General features: G+C 45.5%; 1 protein-coding gene across 2 annotated transcripts in view; it reads right to left on the bottom strand.

Moving 5' to 3' along the window:
* Positions 1–827: 827 nt before the first annotated feature.
* GRK3 (G protein-coupled receptor kinase 3) overlaps positions 828–19,063 on the bottom strand; it is a 64,895-nt gene continuing 46,659 nt past the window's right edge. Inside the window, exons 10-22 of one of the 2 annotated variants that reach the window (XR_011049193.1) lie at positions 18,788–18,866; positions 17,380–17,510; positions 16,521–16,615; positions 15,234–15,341; positions 14,645–14,711; positions 14,320–14,420; positions 13,095–13,161; positions 12,531–12,626; positions 10,284–10,446; positions 9,519–9,655; positions 8,470–8,583; positions 2,568–7,898; positions 828–923 (exon numbers count right to left, since the gene is read on the bottom strand). Coding sequence is in view for 1 of the 2 variants with exons in the window: in XM_068412329.1 (XP_068268430.1) it covers positions 7,737–7,898; positions 8,470–8,583; positions 9,519–9,655; positions 10,284–10,446; positions 12,531–12,626; positions 13,095–13,161; positions 14,320–14,420; positions 14,645–14,711; positions 15,234–15,341; positions 16,521–16,615; positions 17,380–17,510; positions 18,788–18,866 (1,320 nt within the window). In the remaining variant the exon portion in view is untranslated. Of the gene's footprint in view, positions 7,899–8,469; positions 8,584–9,518; positions 9,656–10,283; positions 10,447–12,530; positions 12,627–13,094; positions 13,162–14,319; positions 14,421–14,644; positions 14,712–15,233; positions 15,342–16,520; positions 16,616–17,379; positions 17,511–18,787; positions 18,867–19,063 lie in introns of both variants that reach the window. The other variant, XM_068412329.1, reaches the window with a different exon arrangement.

The raw sequence follows: 19,063 nt of genomic DNA, 5'->3' as shown, positions 1-19,063 counted from the left end.
AACCGCTGTGGGTTGATGTGAGCCAGCCCAGGGTCTGGTGCAAGAGGGGACCCCGTCTGCCCCCCAGCCCCCTGGGACTGCGGGTCGGAGCTCCGGCACGGGGCTCCCCGGAGCACCCCGACGCCCCCCACCAGCGCCAGCCCGGGGATGGGGGGAGCCGGGGAGGGACCCGAGAGCAGCGCCCAAAATAGCCTCCTGCTCGTGGAAAGAAGAAGTCACCGCGGTGCTAAAGCCACCGTGGTCAGCAGCCCAGGCAGGGCAGGAGGGAGGGAGCGGGGAGCCCTGCCTGCCCAAAGGGTGCCTGGCACCACCATCCCCAGCCTCACCGCCCCACAGAGCTCTGCCAGGGAGAGAGCACACAGAGGGGCCATTGGGTGACCCCCCGGGATGGGCAGGACCCACATCCCACCCACCTCAACCACCAGCACCCAACGCCCAGGCGGGGTGTAGGACGCGGGATGAGGCCAAGCCCAGCTGGGAATGTGAAACCCACCCTCCGCCACCCCACATCTCACCCGAGGAGCTCCACGGACGTGCCCAGGGCATCGGTGCCAACAGCTGGAGACACTCTGTCAATAAGAAAGGAAACAGGACTGTTAGTCTTTAGGTGCCCGGCACAAGAGCGAGGGCTGCCCCAAGCATCTCACCAACACCGGTTCAAACACACCCCGCTTCCAGCCGGGAACGGCACGAGGACACGCGGGTTTGGATGGTCCTTTGCCATCCACAGCTTCTCCAGGGGGCAAAGGGACTCACCTCTGCGCCAGGGCACCGGGGTGCCGGGGTTTGCCCCGGCCACGCGAGACCGAAAGAACCAGGCGGCAGCACACACGCAAAGGACGGTTTTTATTGGGGTTCTCGTCGTATGAGAGCAGCTGTACTGACCAACACACAGAAGCAGCTTAGCTGTGCCAAAAATAATCCTTTAAAAAAAAAAATAACGGCGGCCTTAAGGAAGCGTGGCACATCAGCCCCGAACGGCCGAGGACCAGGAGCTCCGCGCTGAGCCCTCGGGCACTCGCAGCACGTGCCGGTACGGGCACAGCCTCCCCCGCACAATAAATATGAGAAGAGCCAAGTACAGAAACCAAAGAATGATTCTCATAGATACAATATCTAAAGTTATTTACAGATACTGCCTTTTCTTACCATTAAATTACACATTGAAAACAGGTTCTCTGTCAATATATTCCTTTAGGTCACTAGTAGCTACTCGTGTGAATCTGCTCCTTTTTGATTTTTATTTTAAAGGACTGAATGTCGTCACTGAAACAGTGCTCGTAAAAACGCCTCTCCTCGGATGCTCTCGCTTTATTCTGTTTTTCAGACTCATTTTTATTTGCCATCTCACCTGCCCTCGGATCTCTCCCTTTCCTGAAGGACAAGGTGCCCGCTCCAGCCGGGACAGCCCCTTCCAGCCCCCCGCTACGCCTGCTCTGTGCCCTCTTGCAGCACGGCCACGCACACCCGGACACAGCCTCACCCCACACCAACACCCAGCTCTCCGATCCCACCCCCAGGTTTTCTAACGAAGCCCTTCCAGGTTTGTGGCGCTGGGCTCGGCACTACCCCCATCACGGCACGTTTCTGGCTGGCAACGCCGAGAACCCGCGATGCCACGGGCACCGCCAGCCTCTGCGTCTCTCTGGGACCTCCTGGGCAGAGCAGCTCAGCTCCTCAGCCCCCGAGAGAAAACACCATGAGACAGCGTGAGGAGGGGAAAAGGGCAAACAGGGCAAGAACTACCAGGAGGGGAAGAGCAGCCACCCCCTCCCCGCTGCGGACAGCGTCTCAGCAAGGGGTGGCTTCAGCCCCACGGCTGGCAAAAGCCACATCTCACCCCCTCGCGTACACCCTGAAGAGCAGCCTTCGAGCCCCACCACAGCGGGAATCACAAGCACGTGCTGCGACACCTCTGAGTACCCCCCAAACCGCAGAGGCCACGACTGCAACTGGAATTATTTTTAGCCAATGAGTTATCTGATGAATTTCGTGCTATTTCGGTACCTCGCTGGGGAAGGAGGTGCCTGGGTTGGTTATCTCCGGACGTGCCCAGCAGCAGCAGCTCTCCAGCACACGCCTGGGCTGGCAGAGGAGGCCCCGTGGGCACACGGACGAGCCCCCGAGCGTGGCTGAGCCCCACTCCCCGGGTCGGTACCCGCAGCCAGGGGCTGGCGTGAGGTGGCTCCAGCTCGGGGAGCGCCGGCTCGCCTTCCCGACACCCCCGGAGGGACGGTCCCTGCCGGGGTCCCCGGGGTGCCTGCTCACCCCCTCGGCTGCAGCGCGGGGCGACGAGCCCCGCTCGGGGCATCTGCCCTGGCCGCCGGGCTCCCCAGGACACCTCCCCTGTCTGCACGGGCTCCAGCCTCTCTTTAAGCGCCAAGTCAACACCCTGAAACAGCAAAAATCACCTCCAGGAACTCCCTTTTTGCCACCATCAATGCCAGCTCACCCATCCCTGCCCGACACCCGAGCGGCCCCGCGCCAGCCCTGTGCCCGCGCTCCAGCCCCGCAGCTCTCCCTTCCACTCGCTCGTTAACCTGGGAATTAAAGAGCTTTTCAAGTACCTGAGCTGGCGTCTGAACGTTTTCAAATCTCAAGCTGATTCCTTGCCCCAATTTAAGGTCCTTAATTCTCGTTAACGCGGCACAGGCTCACGTCAATAAAAGCTTCCTCTCTGGGATGCTGAGGAATAAAGAGGAAATTCAGAAATATCAAACTGAGGGGGTTATTTGCAAGAGTTTTTTGGGTGTTTCTGCATTCACGAGCCACCACACTTCGAGACGGCCCTGACAGTGCCTGCGAGTCACTGTGCTCCTAACAGGAGGGGACGCTGGACAGGCTGATGGCAATTATTGACCTTATTATGAAAAACAGAATAAAGCTGACTGATCCTGCTCGAAAGGAACTGCCACTGCTATACACATACGGAGCAGAAATTCTGTGGAATGTCAGAAGTTGGAGAAACATGTATTTAATAAATAATATAAAATGCTTTTTTTTGTTAAAATAGAATTCTCGTTTTATACCTACATCGCATAGCAACCTTTACATAAACAAAATAAAGCCGAGTCTGTGACGATTAGTTTAACACAAAATAAAAATACAATTTAACAATAGTATTAAACCAGCCCATGTCCAATCCACACAATATGTACACCATGGAATAGAAATCAACAGAAAACAAAAGTAGATTATCTTGAAATTCCTCAGACGTTGGGATATACATATGTTCTCTGTATAGTTTAGATATTTTCCTTTTTTTACAATATTAAAATTAATACTATGCTTTCTCAAAATATGCTTTTCAGATTTTTTTCTTTCATTTGTAGAACTCTTTCCTTACATTAATCAACACAACTAGAATTATTTACTGTCTGCTGTACACTTCAAAATACTCCTTCCTCCATGGATACTCAGAGCGGGAGCGTTTCGGAGCTCGATAACTGCGTCACGGCCACGTGGGAACCACGAAACCAGTGTGCGACCCGCCGTGTGCAGGGACGTACTGGGACTAAGGAGGAACCCAGGCCTAAAGCCAGGCCTAGGCACACAGAGCGCCGGGTGTTTCACTTCTACGAGCTGATTTACGGTCATCGGAGCCGGTGAACCACGAACCGCTAACGCACAAGTCAACGCTGGCGTTGGCCTCAGCCGCACAAAACCAGCATCCGCTCGCCCAGGGTCCAACTGGGATGAACAGGTTTGAGTTTAGCACCAAATACACGACGATTCCTGCCATCTACACACGGGACTGCAAACTCCTGCACTTATATCAGCAACAAAACCAACCCGGTGATCCTACTTCCCTTCTTTCCCCTCACAAAAGTGGGAGAAGAAGAACCTCTGCTGCGTTTCCAGAGGAGAGTTGTTGAAATCAAGGAAAACTCCAACGCAGCTACGCTGAGGTGTATCTCCTGGCCCTGCCTGCCGCGCTTCCCACCCGCACACCCAGCTATCAGCCTTTGCTCCTGAAGCCTAACGGGGGGTAACGCAGCGGGAACGTCAGCGCCAGCTGGAGCAGCTCCAGCACCGACACCCGCAGAGCTGATCGTGAGAAGCCACTCGTGAGACGGCGGCCGTAGGCTTTGCTGCACCAGTGACAAGACATAAAGCTCAAACACAACTCATAGGAAGAAGCTTTTATGCTTAGAACACTGGATAGCCTGCAGTTAGATGAAGGGTTTTAAAAAAAAAATAGTAAATGCTCCTTTAACAGTTTCATGAACCTGCAAAATAATTGCCAAATAAATCTGAACAACAGAAATTGCCTGATTTATACCTGCTGATGGGACATCCCAGCTGACACGGTGTCCAGGGAACTCTTTACAGCACCGGCCAAGCTCGTGCCCAGCTCCAAACGGTTCCTCAGTTGCACTCTGCTGGCAGCAGGAGTAACCGGTGCTTTGCTTCTCCTGCACTTAAATGTCAACCCATGAAAGTGTGACTTTGGCTCGAATTTGCTGTATCCCTCCTATTCTTGAAGCGAGACATTAATTTACAGCAACTCCCACGTATCAAAAATGCCACCCTAGCTCCGAGCAGAATGGAAGGGGAGGGGAGAGCACCCAGAGCAGGGCTGGAGCCCTCCCCGAAGCTGCTGTGACCTGCAGAACCTGCCCACAGGACCCAGTCCTACTGCATCAGCCACCTCAGAGACAAAGAGTAGTTAGAGAATAATCCCTGCAGGCATGTGGATGTGTCGGGGAGCATTAAATATGGTTCTATCTGGCGTGTAATTCTCTATTTTTGAAATACAAGAAGCAATTCCTGTACGTGCTTAGATCTTCAGTATGGCTGATTTTTTTTTAAAGGACTTTAGATAATTTGCTTAAAAATCTGTGTTTAATCATTCACTCGGCTCTGTTGATGCCTGAAGCTCTAATTTATTTTATCTTTACTTCCCTGAACATTAAAAAGTGTCCTACAAACGCGGTCAAAATGCCTAAAAGACCCCACCATGCCTTATGTTCTCTGCATTCAACAAGATTTTCTACACATACAGCTACAGACCCTCATGTAAGATAACACCATCAAGAACCTTTATCCAAGAAAAAAACTTCAGAGAATTTGGTACCTAACCCAGAACAACCAGCTCGAGCAGTATCTAATATTTCACTTCGAAGGGCAGAATTCCAGCTCTCCCTCCGCACCAGAAGATCCAGTCCCTTCACACAGAACCCCACTTGTCACTGGGACCCTAACGCGAGTTTTTCACCATGGTGATCTCTCTTTCTCTCCTAATAGCACACTCATATGTGAGTCACAAAGGTAAATTGCTGGTAGATCCATTGACTAAAGAAAAACAAACCTTTTACTACACCAGGTACCCAGACGAGGCGATAAGGACCACGCTAATGAGCATGTCTGAGGGCCATCCCAAATCCGTTACGCTTCAAAGTATACATACTTCTGCAAGTCAATACACAGCCTTTGTTTCATATAAAATCTATGGGTTTGGGGCATGATTTCCCAACCAATGTGTCCCTCCCCTCCTCACAGACCCCAGCGTCCGAACCTAGGGTAGGTACGCTCCTCACAAACCACAGAACTCTGCCAACAGGGATTTAGCGTAAAAAAACAACTGTGGAAAACAATTAAAAGAGAAGAATGGAACCGATAACGAACTGAGAAAGTATGAACAAGTTACAGGAGAACTAAGAGCGGTTTTTATCGCAATCTGAGGTTTTTTCCTAAATCAAGAACAGCAGCAGCATCGCGTGGTGTCGTAGGAAACGCTGAACAACATCCAGTGCAGTCAGCGCCAGCGAGAGGAGACCTTTTCTGTGCCCCACCTCGGTGAATACCACAACTGCTCTTAGAGAGGGTGCCGAGGTGCTAAACATCACTTACCAGTAAGAATGACTGAGAAGTTGGTACTCTTTTTACAGAGTAATTTGAAAAATAAATGGGAAAAAAAAAATCATTAAAAGATATCACCTGACTCACACGGGGTGTCTCCCAAAAGGCATTTTTCCTTTCACGTGGCCCCAGACGCTAAGACGGAGTTTGCACGCTTGCCAAAGCACAGGCTACGCAGGGCTGAGCCACTCCCACTTCTAGAAGCAAATACATCCAATTTTCTTACAAGTGTGTTCAGGATAAACAAATACTTTCAAAATAATTCACGTGGTTTTGCCAATTTGTACTTTTCTACAAGGGAAGAGGCCCAGAACGCCGGGGCTATCCGTGAGCAACACCAGCTAGCCAAAGCGGGCACAGCGGGTGGGCAGAGCGAGCCCTCGGGGTGACTCCTGTTCCCATTTACGGAGGTGCAATTCCCATGGTCTTTAGGGACCACGAGAGCTGTACCACCATAATTAGACAGAAAATGTTCTCTAAGGTGTTTACTGAATCAGAAAAAAGCTTAAATTAAGCCCTGACCTCTCTCTTACAAACCACCACCACACCAGGGGAAGGCTGACTTCACACGCTTAAAGTTAAGAGATTATCTTTCCTTTAGCAAGAGTTTCCACATGACATGACTGACATCTCCAGCAGAATTAATATAAATCTGGCATTTGATCAGCTTGTTTTTCACTTCCATCCTCGGGATTCTCAGACTGTTTTCAACGTGGACAGTTTGAACTCTAGAAAACCAAAGATCCTTTGGCAGGCTGAGCCATGTGATGTGCGCACGAACCTCCTGAGCTGAGCTACAGGGACAGCCTGGGGTGTCTACGCTATGAGAACACACCTGCTTCACGGTTTTGTGTACAACAGAGAAGGATCCACAAGTCCCACAACTGAAGAGTGATCCAGAATACGTACCAAGGTACCCAGACATTTTAACCCAGTACATGCACTAGAATGCATGGGATTTGAATAATTTCTTTTTAATATTTTAAAAAGTGCAGTTGACCTGAAATGGAAAAGAACTGTCTTTATGTTCGCTGTAAACTTGTCAAAAGGAATCTGCTCTTTAAAAACTGTGCTAAAATAGTCAATTTATACAACAGAGCACTAGATGAAGCTACCATAAATTCCTCTTCACCAATTATTACTCTATTGTGTCAGTTATAGTACTGCATATACGCAGAAGAAGCAGAACGGTGGTAGCTACTATTAGCGAGTACAACAAACCAAGTGAGTAACTTGAGTTCAATGTTTCCATGAAGTAGCAATAACATTTAAACCACAGGACAGTTAGAATTCAGTACTTTGAAGTGCATAAGAGTCACACTGTTGATCATCAGCAGTATGGAGAAAGGTTATTGTAAAGTCAGCAGTAATGGTCGGAAAGAACATGGCAACACGACAGAGTAAAGGTTATCCCACAGGGCAAGTCCGCAGCTCCTTCCGCAGCCGAGGGGGTCGCGGGCGTCGCACACAAGCGTAACCCTCGCCAGCAGTAACCATTTCAGTCTCCAGGCTTGGTACACACCAAACAAGGGTATTGCAGAGAAAACAGCCTCTTCCCTCCATCAGTAGTTCCAGAGTAACAGCCCACGTCCCAGACACCGCCAGGGTGTGGGAACGCGGGGGAGCAACACGCAGCCTCCTCGGTTGGGAAGTGCCACCGCTGCCAGGAGCAGGAATCCACTCGCCATTGTTCCAGTCTTCACAACCGCTGGAGACAAGAGTTCTGACGTTATCCCACACTGTAAACATCTGCTTCTTCCTCTTCTAAGCACATCCCGCGTCCAGGATTGCACAAAGTAATTCGTAAGGATTCTGTGAAACGCATCGTGTTCACAAAGTAGCTTTCCCTAAGTGGGCTTTGTTCTCCGTGTCTCCTACAGACCGTTGCTATTCCTGTGGCTGAGCGGTGGTTTTGAAAGCTCTACGACTGTTGAGCGAGATTTATTGAGAAACTTTGGAGCCCGACGCAGCAACCTCTGTGCCTCAGTAAAAGCTTCTGTCAGCTCTTTTTTCCACTGAACAAATTCTGGGTCACTCTGAAAGAGATACACAAGTAGTTTGGCACTTCATAGTAAACTGCCAATAGCGTCTTCTCTCTTAGACAGCACTTTAAGCAACTTATTTTAATTTTCCGAAGGAATGAGTAACTCTGGATACTGGAAACGTGCAGCCCTTTGCTTCTCCAGCACCCCGCCAAAGCCAGGCAGGGCGGCAGCAACCGCAGCTGGTCAAGACGTTTTGGGGACTTGTGTACTTCCTTCCTCGCAAACACGTTAGCTACCACGAACTAACTGCAGGGAGACACGAGCCAACACGGCCTCCAAAGCCCAGGGAGGTTGAGAAGTTTCAAAGTTTTTAGCTATTTATTAAACTGAACTCATTTTGGCCCAAATACCACTGAAATCCATGGCAGAAACTGGCACAGCTGCAGCTTTCCTGCATTCAAAATTCAAGCGTGATAAAAACTTCCCACTTTTGCTTAGGTTCAGCTTTGCTTCATTAAGTACCCTTAATTAATACACAATGGGAGGACTTGAAAAACTTTTCAATCGTTCTATCGTATGCAAAACAATCTGATTAACAGTCACGGAAAAACAAGCAGCTCACCTCACACTGTAGGACAAACTGTTTTCCTCCTTTAATTCGCAGCAAGATGCATTTCTTATCTTTAACTTGTGTTTCTTCAACAGACACTATTTGTTCCATCGTCAGCAGGTTTTGCTGTAGCATTTGGAAAAACAAAGCAGAGAGATGATTTGAGAAAAACTGTTGCCCATCAAGTAAAGCCAATATCTAATTTTTCTGGACTACCCACATAAATCAAGTTATGAACATCAACAGTCATCACACAAACGTTCCTTTATTTCTGAAGACTGGGTCATGAACTAAAGAGAGATGACAAGGTAAGAGGGATTTAGCAAGGAGCTTGGTTGCTTCAACAGAGACAACAAAATATAAGCTAAGAAAGCCAGCAATGACAGCACGAAATAAGAATCTACAAATAGGTGTGTCTACAAACAAAATATTCACTATTATCCCTCAAGAGATTGCATATAATTTTACATATTTTCCAAGTATTACCGCTGTTACCGAAAAAAAAAGGCAATCTTCCTATTTCATAGAGTTGAAAGGGAATAGTTGAGCACTATATACTTATAAAGTAGCAAACATACAGTCTATATCTGCAAACTGTTGTGTAAGAGTAGAACAATGTTTTGAAATTCCCAACCCTTACTTAAGTATACAAATGATCTGCCTAGCACATGGTCACAGCTGCACTAAACTAAAGTTACTATAGCATTTTCTGTGAATTAAAATGCTATAGCGTGTATGACCTTACCAGTTTACGTTTTTTTGTATAAATAGTCCAGAGGTCCTAAATGAAAAACAACACCATGAACTACCAAATTCCTTTAAAAACACAACAAAACAAAGCAAACAGGTTTCTCAAGTCAACTTTCTGTCTCCTCAGTGCGGCGTAGCTGCGCATTAACTACAGCGAGACTCAAGGTAAGTTACTCACATCCCTGGTCGTTTACTCTGACAAACCTCCGTGCCCACAGGAGGTACGCTGAGTACGAGCTCAGGTTTGCCTCAACATCCCCCTGCCCTGCACGCCCCTGGAAGCTGCTGCTCGCTGCAGTGACCCCACTTACCCGTGACTCCCCTTCCCCTCGCCATTCGAGCCGGTTTGGGAAGAGGTAAAAGTAACGCCGCTGCCACTGAGTCAGGAAGGGGTTCCCCAGTTTCAGCATGTATCCGTGCATAATACAGTCCTTCCCGAGCGCGTAATCTACAACAAGAGGACAGGTTAGCACGCAAAACGAGGCACTGCCTAAAAGCATCCTGCAAACGTGCTGTGCTGGGACAGGACACGGTCCTGAGCGCAGCGTGACTCAACGCCGGGCTTGTGACAGCGCGTCTGTGCACAGGCACCCGCAGAGCCAATTCTGCCTTAGTTACAAGAGCAGATGCGGCTGCAGGGGAGTAACCAAGAACTGAATTTGGTTCTTAAAAAAGTATCTTATTAACTATGAAAAGAATTGTATCTCGCTATCCAAAGTTCAGAGGTTGTGATGCAACACCCTCCCGCAAACAAGAGCGGTTTGCCATAGAGGATCTCCTGCTTTCCTCCCAGCTTCTTTGTCATGAAATCAAATCCCACATACACCGTAAACAAAAACGATGGAAGGCTGTACGTGATAATCTCTAAAAGAGAGTACAAAAGATTTTCCAAAACATTATGTCATCATACAGCACTTCAGAACATTAAGAAATGTCTTAAGAAAGACAATACTGACTAAATGAGTTCTAACAATTACGGGTGAATGACAGTAATATGAGAGTCTGGTGTGGAACTTCAAACACATGAATTACTATCTAGCAGCAAAAGGTGGAGAGAAGTGTATTTGACAGATTACCTTCCTCGTGGCCAAGCTGCTTATTTTTAGCCCTTTTTCTGGCCTCAATTTTATCTGTGTCTGCATTTACTGCATCATAAACAGTTTCTGCTACTTCTTGCTGCCAACGCTCCGATATTACCAGAGGGAAGTTCTTATATAACTCCTGGTCACTATCAAGCAACTTGCAAGAGAAAAACAACATAAAAACCCAACATTTTAATAACTTTTACTATTCTTATCCCCAATAGTTAATAGTTACCCACACAACAGTATTATTTTAAAAGATCTGTTGAACTCTAACCTTACCAGGACAAAAGAGGTGCAAACAAGAGCAAACACAGACACTGATTTAAGCAAAGATATTAATTTATACACAGAGAACTGGCCACCTGTTCAAAACTTGTTTGGTTTGATAGCTCTAAAAGCCTTACTTTGTTGCATAACCAGTGTTAACAAAATGTCTAATCGTGTTAAAAACTTTCTCAGCACAAAAATTCCATGAGAAAATGAAAAGATACCTTTTACACAACGATGCCTTCCATGCTTCCATGGCTTAATTTTACATTCTTAATAACCAGCCTTCAAAATGCAGCGGTGCATGCTGCAGACCTCAGTTTTCCTGTTTCTGTTCTCCCCTAATCCTTAACTACAGTACTTGAATTTAATTACACTGAAGGAAGGAAGTTAAAACCACTGGATCTTCAGGAAGGCCCAGAACAGATGCTCTCCTCCTTGTCAGAGATCCACAGCCACACCGCAGCAGGAAAATACCCGCTGAAGGCAGAGGACTGCTCTGCAATTCTGTGCACGTGGCTTACAAGGAGTAAGGGGGGAAAGCCATGGGCAGCCACTGCTGGCTTTCCAGTTTGTAATCTCGAAGAACACGTGTTCTTCCCGGTGCCACAGGGCACTCTGCAGTATAAATATAACCTGCAGGGGCAATGAGGAGAGCAAGGCACTCAAACCCAGCGTCCTCACGGGCAGAGACGGCTCCTGACACCCTCATGGAAGCTCCGACTGCAGCTGACTCAGAGGCACGAATTATTCAGTCCCTTCTAAAAGACTGTGACATCCCAGGGAAAGTGCAGAGCAAAGATGTACATGATACCCCTCGCTGAGTCATGACCAAGAATAAATTTACCTCACAGGCAGCCTGAACAACGATCACACTCCAGTGATCTGGCTATACCATTTACAGGCCTTGCTGAGAATACCTGATCCCCTCAATAAATAAAAACCTGGTTTCTCCTTGCAAAATGTTCCTCCAAATTAGGGCATTCCAGAATTGCAGGAAACTGGAATCCTGTTAGACTAACACTGGTGCTGAAGATGTGGAGTGTTCTGGGATAAAGGATGTCTTGGGTTCTCTGCATTTCTCTTTAAACACGTAAAATCTTTTCTGTGCCAACTTCTGTAACTGCAGCAGGTGACCCTGACAGACAAGTTCCTTTTGAAGTACTCCAGAGAGTACTGAACATGGTTTTTTTGCTTATAAAGTTTAGAGCAATTAGTTTCTCTCCTGACTCACTTCTGTAATAACAAGAATAAAGTTTGATCTATGGAAGAAATGTATGATAAAAATAACGGACAGGACAGACCCGAGACAAGCACTGATTCACCTATTGCCTCGGAGTACAGGGAGGCTTCAGAAGAGGGGAGGGACACGCAGGGTACGTCACGCCACCTCCACGCAAGTCAGAAATGGGCCAGCAGCTTTAACATCTCATTGTTTCCTTTATATCATTTTCATTAGATTTTGGATAGTTTCAGAACCTGGAAGTTTCTTTTATCCCTTCTCTACCTTATAAAGTCGCTACCATTAATATGCAGTTTGTCATCTGTAAGTTTTCCAACGCACCCTCTGCCCATGAGGTAATACTGTTAAAATAAGGTTTAGTTCAATTCATCCAAGCTCCCAGAAACAAATTACAATTTCTAAAACTACAAACATTCACTATTCTTGAAACTCTGCAGACTTCCCAGAAGCTGTCTGACCATTTGAAATATTTGCTTTATCATATAAAACCTTTGATAGGAAGGGCAGATGTCAGTCAATCTAAAAAATAAAACATAAGGACCTGGCAAGCAACATCAAACCAGCCAGCCCAGGCTACCTCTTTCACAACAGAATGGATTAAGTTTCCAAACTTGAAAGCAATTCCTTGCACATTCAGTAGCCCCAAGCAAAGGAATGGCACGCACACATGGAAAGTGAAGCACAGCACCCACAGTGCCATTCTCTACCTAGCATTTAACACTGAATACCTTAATGCCTTTAGTGTCCTCTTCATCAAATGACCCAATATCAAAAGCATCTGCTGCATTTACTTCTCCCCGAGGAGGAATCAAGGGTGGAGCATACTAGAAATTAAAAGCAGCATAATTAAAGACAAATTAATGGACATTATTTAAATCCATTCTGTAGATATATACGGCCTTTTATTTTTTGCACAAATTACACATGACTGTGCAAAAGTATGTCCTTTGAAATTAAACTTCAGTGCAAAGAAGTTCTCCACTGCGTTAACAAATGGTCCTTCAAAAATTTGGGGAAAAACTTCCTACAGTTCAGAGACAGCTAAGCAGAAGCAGCCATGCAGTCATTTGACCCTGAAAAAGTAATAATTCAGTACTACCAATCAGGACGACTTGTAATAATGAACATACAGCAGTTTTCCTCAACAATCCTCCACGTATTCATGCAAGTGAGTACATGAGCTGGGGACTGGAGCCCTGAAGTTTTCCATCCACTACCTGTTTAGGTTTATTTTCTTTTATTGCTTTACCAAGCAAGCTTACCAAGCTAAGGTCACTATCGTAATCCTTTACCTTTTGTAAATAGACTTGCTGCCAATCAATGCCTTTGAAGAAAAGATGTTCCTTTACTTCTTGTGCACTGCAAAATAAAAGTAACTGACATCAACAAAATGAAAGGGATTTTCAAATGTATTTGAGAAACAGAAAGCCTTCAAAGGTCACATTTCTATCACTTGAAAACATCAGTAAAATGCTCTTTTTTCCAGGGAAAAAGAGTAACAACAACAGAAGAGATGATTTTAATGTGGAAACTCTGCAAACAGTACTGTAGGTCTCCAAGCCCTCACTCCTGTTTTGCTATGGCATTCCATCATTTCAAACAACAAACTATACTTGTCACATCCCATACACTACTTCTAAATAACAAGCTTTCTCCACTCCATTTGATATTATACATAATTTATAGCAAAATAAGCAACTACTCTTGATAGGCCCGAGGGTGAAAAGCCATCTCAGGTCCTTATCACCGAGGTCTCCAGGAGAAGAAACCCTCTGAGTGTCTCACTGCAGTAGGAGCCAGCCCCAGTCTCAGGTGTGACTATCAGTTAACAGGTATCACCCATCACCAAGGGTTTCTCAACAGTTATTCTCTCCTCTCATAGCTTTCTCTCCTGGTCTCACACGAGGCACACACTGGCTTTTTAAAGAGGTGATAACAACAATTTCAGTTAACAGCCATAAGCAAGGTAAGCTTGGTAGGAGCAAATAATGTTCTGTAGTCAATAAACAAAAAAAAAAATGACCTTTTCCTTCGAATCATGACATGAAACAGGTATCTCTGGAAATAGAGACAACCCAAAATGAAGCAAGTATTCACAGCTTTCTGTGCTTGGTGGGTTGGGGTTTTATGTGTAATATGCTCATATTATTACAGCTACAATATAAGCAATGACTTTTAGCTATCACTATGGCTGAATTAAGCAGTATGACTTCATGCCCAAACGGATCAGGCAAAAACATAAAAACAACACAGGGATGAACAGTACGACCACCATCCAATGTAAGCATGACTGCAGAGAACGTGGGGGAAGTCTGCAATGACAGAAATGGTCCAAAAATTTGCCCAAACCAAAGGAAGCTGAACTGTAATTCCATGCAACAGCACTTCATAACGTTCTCTTTCCAAAAATTACAATCATCACAACAGGAAGCAGATTTTTACTTGAAATGAATTAATTCATTTACAGAGTAGTGGAAATTTTTAAAGGCAGTGCTCCAAGGAGAAGACAACACCTACCTTCTTCCTTGGCATCCCAGTCTCTTGCTAACATCCCGTTGCAGGAGCCCTTCCAAAAGGGACTTCAATTCAGGAGAAAAAGATTCTGGTAGCTCCACATTCTGTGAAAAAAAGAAATACAAAAAGAGACATTTAATTACAGAGGTAGTGTGATCTGCTCTCCCCACACAGGAGAGCAGCTTTTCTTTGACAGTGTTTGTAAACAACTCTGTCACATGTAAATACAGCTTTTTCAGAACACAGGCTGTGTAGTTCCAGTTGTTAGAGGAAATGGGACTTTACTAAACAAGAGGAATGGAACTGCAACTGTCCCCAGGCTCCTTACCACGGTGAGCGTCATCCTGTCGATCTCGTGCTTATCTTTGGTTTTGTGCTGCCTGAAAGGACTGTGGCTGTAGAAATAAGAAAATGCACTAATAAGTGTAAAGCCATAACATATCAGGCTATTTCAGCTGTGGCAACCCCAGGAAAGAGTGTAGCATCCTTTTAGCCCCATTCTTCCACCTCATCAACCCTGTCCTGCAGAACAGTAAAACAAGTAGTAAAACATACTTGATGATATCTGCTAAATTATCTTTATCCCTACTAACAATACTAACAATTGCCAAGAGAAGAGCAAATTGCCTATCAGTAGAAGTCAAAGGGGTGGATAGAGCACCTGCCCTCCTGCCTGCCCCACATGTGTACCTACTAAGGGCAGCAGGGCTTGTGTTTTGTTTGTTTTGGAAGCAAAAAAACCCTGGTTTAGTCTCACGTGCAGACGTGGTCTCAGTTGCAGAGATGGAGTAAGACATTATTTTAGAGAGTACGTAAGATGTTACATGAATATTAGTATTTCAAGGGACAGACAATGACAAGGCCCAGGCTAAATTAAATAAAAAAAAGAAGCCCACGGGACATGAAAGGCCACTCACCCTCTCAGAAGCTTGAAAAGCATGCAGCCTAAGGAGAACCAGTCTGCGCTGCTGTCGTATGCTGTTCCCTTCTGGAGCACCTCGGGAGCCATGTATCCGTGCGTACCTCTGGGGAGCGGAAAGGGACAAAGTCCTGATTACAACCAAAAGTATCATTGCAAAAAAAAAAAAAACACCACGAAAAATTCAGTGTTTTCTCAATAAGATAGCCTAATTTAAAGAGAATTAATTTTAAACATGACTTTGTTTTGCTTTTTCTTTAGCCATACATACATACACGTTTTCTGTTTGTATATAACTACTGAGGAAATACCTTAAAGCATAAACAACAGAAATGATCAGGCAAACTGAAGTGGCTACAGTGAGATTTAGCAGAATCAGTACAGGGGTCAGCAGGCAGCCTTCTGTCTAAGCGTGGAACACAAAAGAGAGGTGGAAAAGTTCTGTGCCCTGTCCAGTTGGTTTCCAGGGAAGACAGACAGCAGGACACAGTCACTGTGAGGCTGACACCTGCTCTTACCCACGAGCCCAGGGATAGGGCAAGCACAAGCCTGCTCTGCTCGCCCCATGTTTCACGTGTCTCCTTCCAGCCAACGCCTGTGTGCTGCCTTTGACACCTCCTCCAGCAGCCCTCACTGGCCACCGCCACAACGCACTCACCATGTACTGCCTTTACCCCTGATGTAAATGGAACGTGTGAACTTTTTGAAGAAGCTACTCAATTGCAAATGTTTTAAGGTATGACAGGATGAAGCTTTCCTTTTTGCATAAATTCTGATACTAAACTGGGGCAATGAGGACCTAAGAATAAAACGTGCCAGATAAGATGTGGAATCTACACATAACCCAAAAAATTCAGATCCCAGTTATGACCTGATGCCAAGAGGCAGAAAGGAACACAATTTGCCTCCAGTTCTACAAAGATCCAGAAAGACAAAGACACAATAAATCCCGGTTTTTAGTCAGTTTCAGAATATTCAATTATCCATTTAGGACAATTAAATTGATCTGGTACTTTAACTCAGTCGGGTTCTTATCTTCTCTGAACAGTGAATCATCTCGAAATAATGTGTCATCTTCCAGCCATGCCTACACATCAGCTGCTACAACTGCGCAGGAAAACAGAAAGAGGAGACTCAAAAACCTTATCAGAGCATCCAGCTTAGCAAGCCTGTGCCACCCAAGTGTTATTTTTTTCCTTTAGGCAAAGCTGAATTATAAAGACACATAAAGGACTTATTTGGTAATAATTGTACATGCAGCAAAGCTCCCATACATAGTACTTACACACTAGCATGGGGCTTCTTTTTGGAAAAATCACAAGCCAGCCCAAGGTCTGATATCCTCACGTGCCCGTGTTCATCCAGCAAGATATTTGCAGGCTAGAAATGAATAGACACAGAAAGGTCACTGCTTGGTATTTTTCAGTTGACAGAACTACAAATTCTCGGGACACAGTAATTCCCAAACACCAATACCCTCTGGTAGTTGGTAATTGCCTTTTTTTTCCTTTTTAACATCAATATAACAGACACTTTCTAGATAAAATCTACACTCTAACGGAGCACTGCCATCAACTCCAGAGAGGTTATGAAATCCGTTTTGGCCTGAAGCCCACATGGCTTTTGGTTCTTCCACAGAAGGGTCTGCGTGTGGCTCTTACACCCTTCACTTGCAATCTACACTCCGCGCTCTCTGTGCAGGTTCTTTCCCCACTTTTGTTGACCCCTGGCTCATGGACATCTCTTGGAGCAGTCCTCAACTGCCCAGTCCTCAGCGAAACACCCCCAAGCAGCTGTCCTCCTATCAGTCTCCCATCGCACACACTCCTCTCCCAGGGCTCTCAGAAATAACAGCACACTCTAAATCAATAGCATCATTAAGATGGTGAGATGAGCAACACCACACAGGATTTATTCTGACCCCAAGGAAGCATCTCCCAAGCTGGCTAAACTACATACCAGCAGAGATTAGAACTATGTTGAAAAACTATTAGAAAAATCAGCCAAAGATAAACAAATTATCAGTATTCTTCCCAAGAAAAGGTTTCAGATCAGATACTCCATTTAACTTATCAGCATCTCTGGACTGTTTGCTGCTGTCTAACAACCACCCGTGTGAATGCAGTGACCACGTTGACCATTACCTTTAGGTCTCTGTACACAACAAAGCGATTGTGCATGTGTTCTAAACCCAGGATGATTTCAGTAGCATAAAACCTCATTTCTTTTTCAGAAAACACTCCGTGCTGGGAGAGGTGGTAGTGCAAATCTCCTCCTAAGATCAGAAGAATTGAGATGCCATTAAAAGAACAGTAAAATCTTGCCTCACAAGCAAACAGCATCATGTAGAAGGGGAACAGCACAGCACTTACAGGCTCTTACAACCTGTGGAGCATACAGGAACCCAAACCTACACTCTGCAAGTACACATGGCGTCAAAATACCTGAGAAAGTTAAATAAATTTGATCCAATCTGAAACTCCATTTTAAAAATACATTTACTTCATACACATTTGCATTCAGTGACTAATCCAGCAACTGTGTCTTAATGCAAAGCATTTCCACAGAGAGTAAAATGCAGACACATACATAGGTTTCTAGAGAACTGAATAAATTAGCATATAGAACAGCCCAGGCTGGAAGGGACCTCAAAAGGCCATCTGGGCCAAAATATTCAAATATTCATGCTGGGGATGTTTTCACACTTTCCTAATCAAAGAGCGGGCACAACACAACGTCACCCTGTGAGCTAATCCACACCATCAACCCATCACATTGCGACTATTCCTAGAAAACTGTTTCTGATCAACCACAGATTTATCTGTAGTTGATCAAGCTACTAAATCTGATCAAGCTACAGATTTAAAATAATGAACCAGCTACTTGAATCTGACCTACAGTTTCGATTTTAATGAGACTCTTCACTTGCAAAACACCAGAGCCAGTCTCTGTTACTCACAGGACATGAGCTCTCTTTCTCCATTAGATTTCCAGCTTTGCAAGACGTGCAGACGTGCTCCAACACCTCTAGGTGCTTCCCGCAGGAGCAGCAGCAGGGTTTGAGTCTAAGTCCCCCAAGTGCTGAGCACCCTGGGCAAATAAGGGCACTGCAGCATCTTCTCTCTCTTTCCTCTGCCAATTTCTCTCTGTGTGCTCTCACAAGAGTTATGCTAAGGCTTCCAGGTATCACTTCTTTCCTTTGAGGAATGCTTCCCCCATCTGTTTTCTTTGCAGAGCTCTTCACAGTAGCCCTTTTATTTTTATTCTGAAAGCTGTGTCCCTGATCTCCTCATACATTTCTCCACATGACTGGCATTTCCTTAAGCTTCTAGCCTAGCAGGCCCTTTGATAACTTTATTTCAATATGTTAATAAGGTATCAGAGATTTTTCAGTCTGTTCTATACATTCCCTGCTTTAGATCAATTTACCCCTCCTGCTCACGGGCCGATGCTTCACACCTCAGATTATTTTTCCCTCATTCTCCTGATGATCTCAGCAAGTCCTGCCAATATTTCTGTGACACTATCACCATCTGCATGAGCCTTGCTTACCATTCATCAGGTCCAGAATGAAACAGAGTTTGTCAGGGGTGTGGAAGGCATAGGTCATGCACACTATAAAAGGACAGTCCTGGAAGGAAAGGAGCAAAGAGTTCATCCCGGGCAAAAAGCAAAGTGCTACTTAGAGAAGCTAAATATAGACATTATTTTTCCTATGATATTTGCTAATATTCATGATAATTTTCTAAAGCAATTTGTGCACTAATCTACACACTCTGATGTTTCACTTACAGTTTAGAGATCTTAGACTTTGCTATCTCATTTCAA

This window comes from Nyctibius grandis, chromosome 14, assembly GCF_013368605.1.
Source record: "Nyctibius grandis isolate bNycGra1 chromosome 14, bNycGra1.pri, whole genome shotgun sequence".
Classification (NCBI taxonomy): domain Eukaryota; kingdom Metazoa; phylum Chordata; class Aves; order Nyctibiiformes; family Nyctibiidae; genus Nyctibius; species Nyctibius grandis.
The sequence above is the reverse complement of the archived record's forward strand: the minus strand, read 5'-3'. Positions and strand labels throughout refer to the sequence as shown.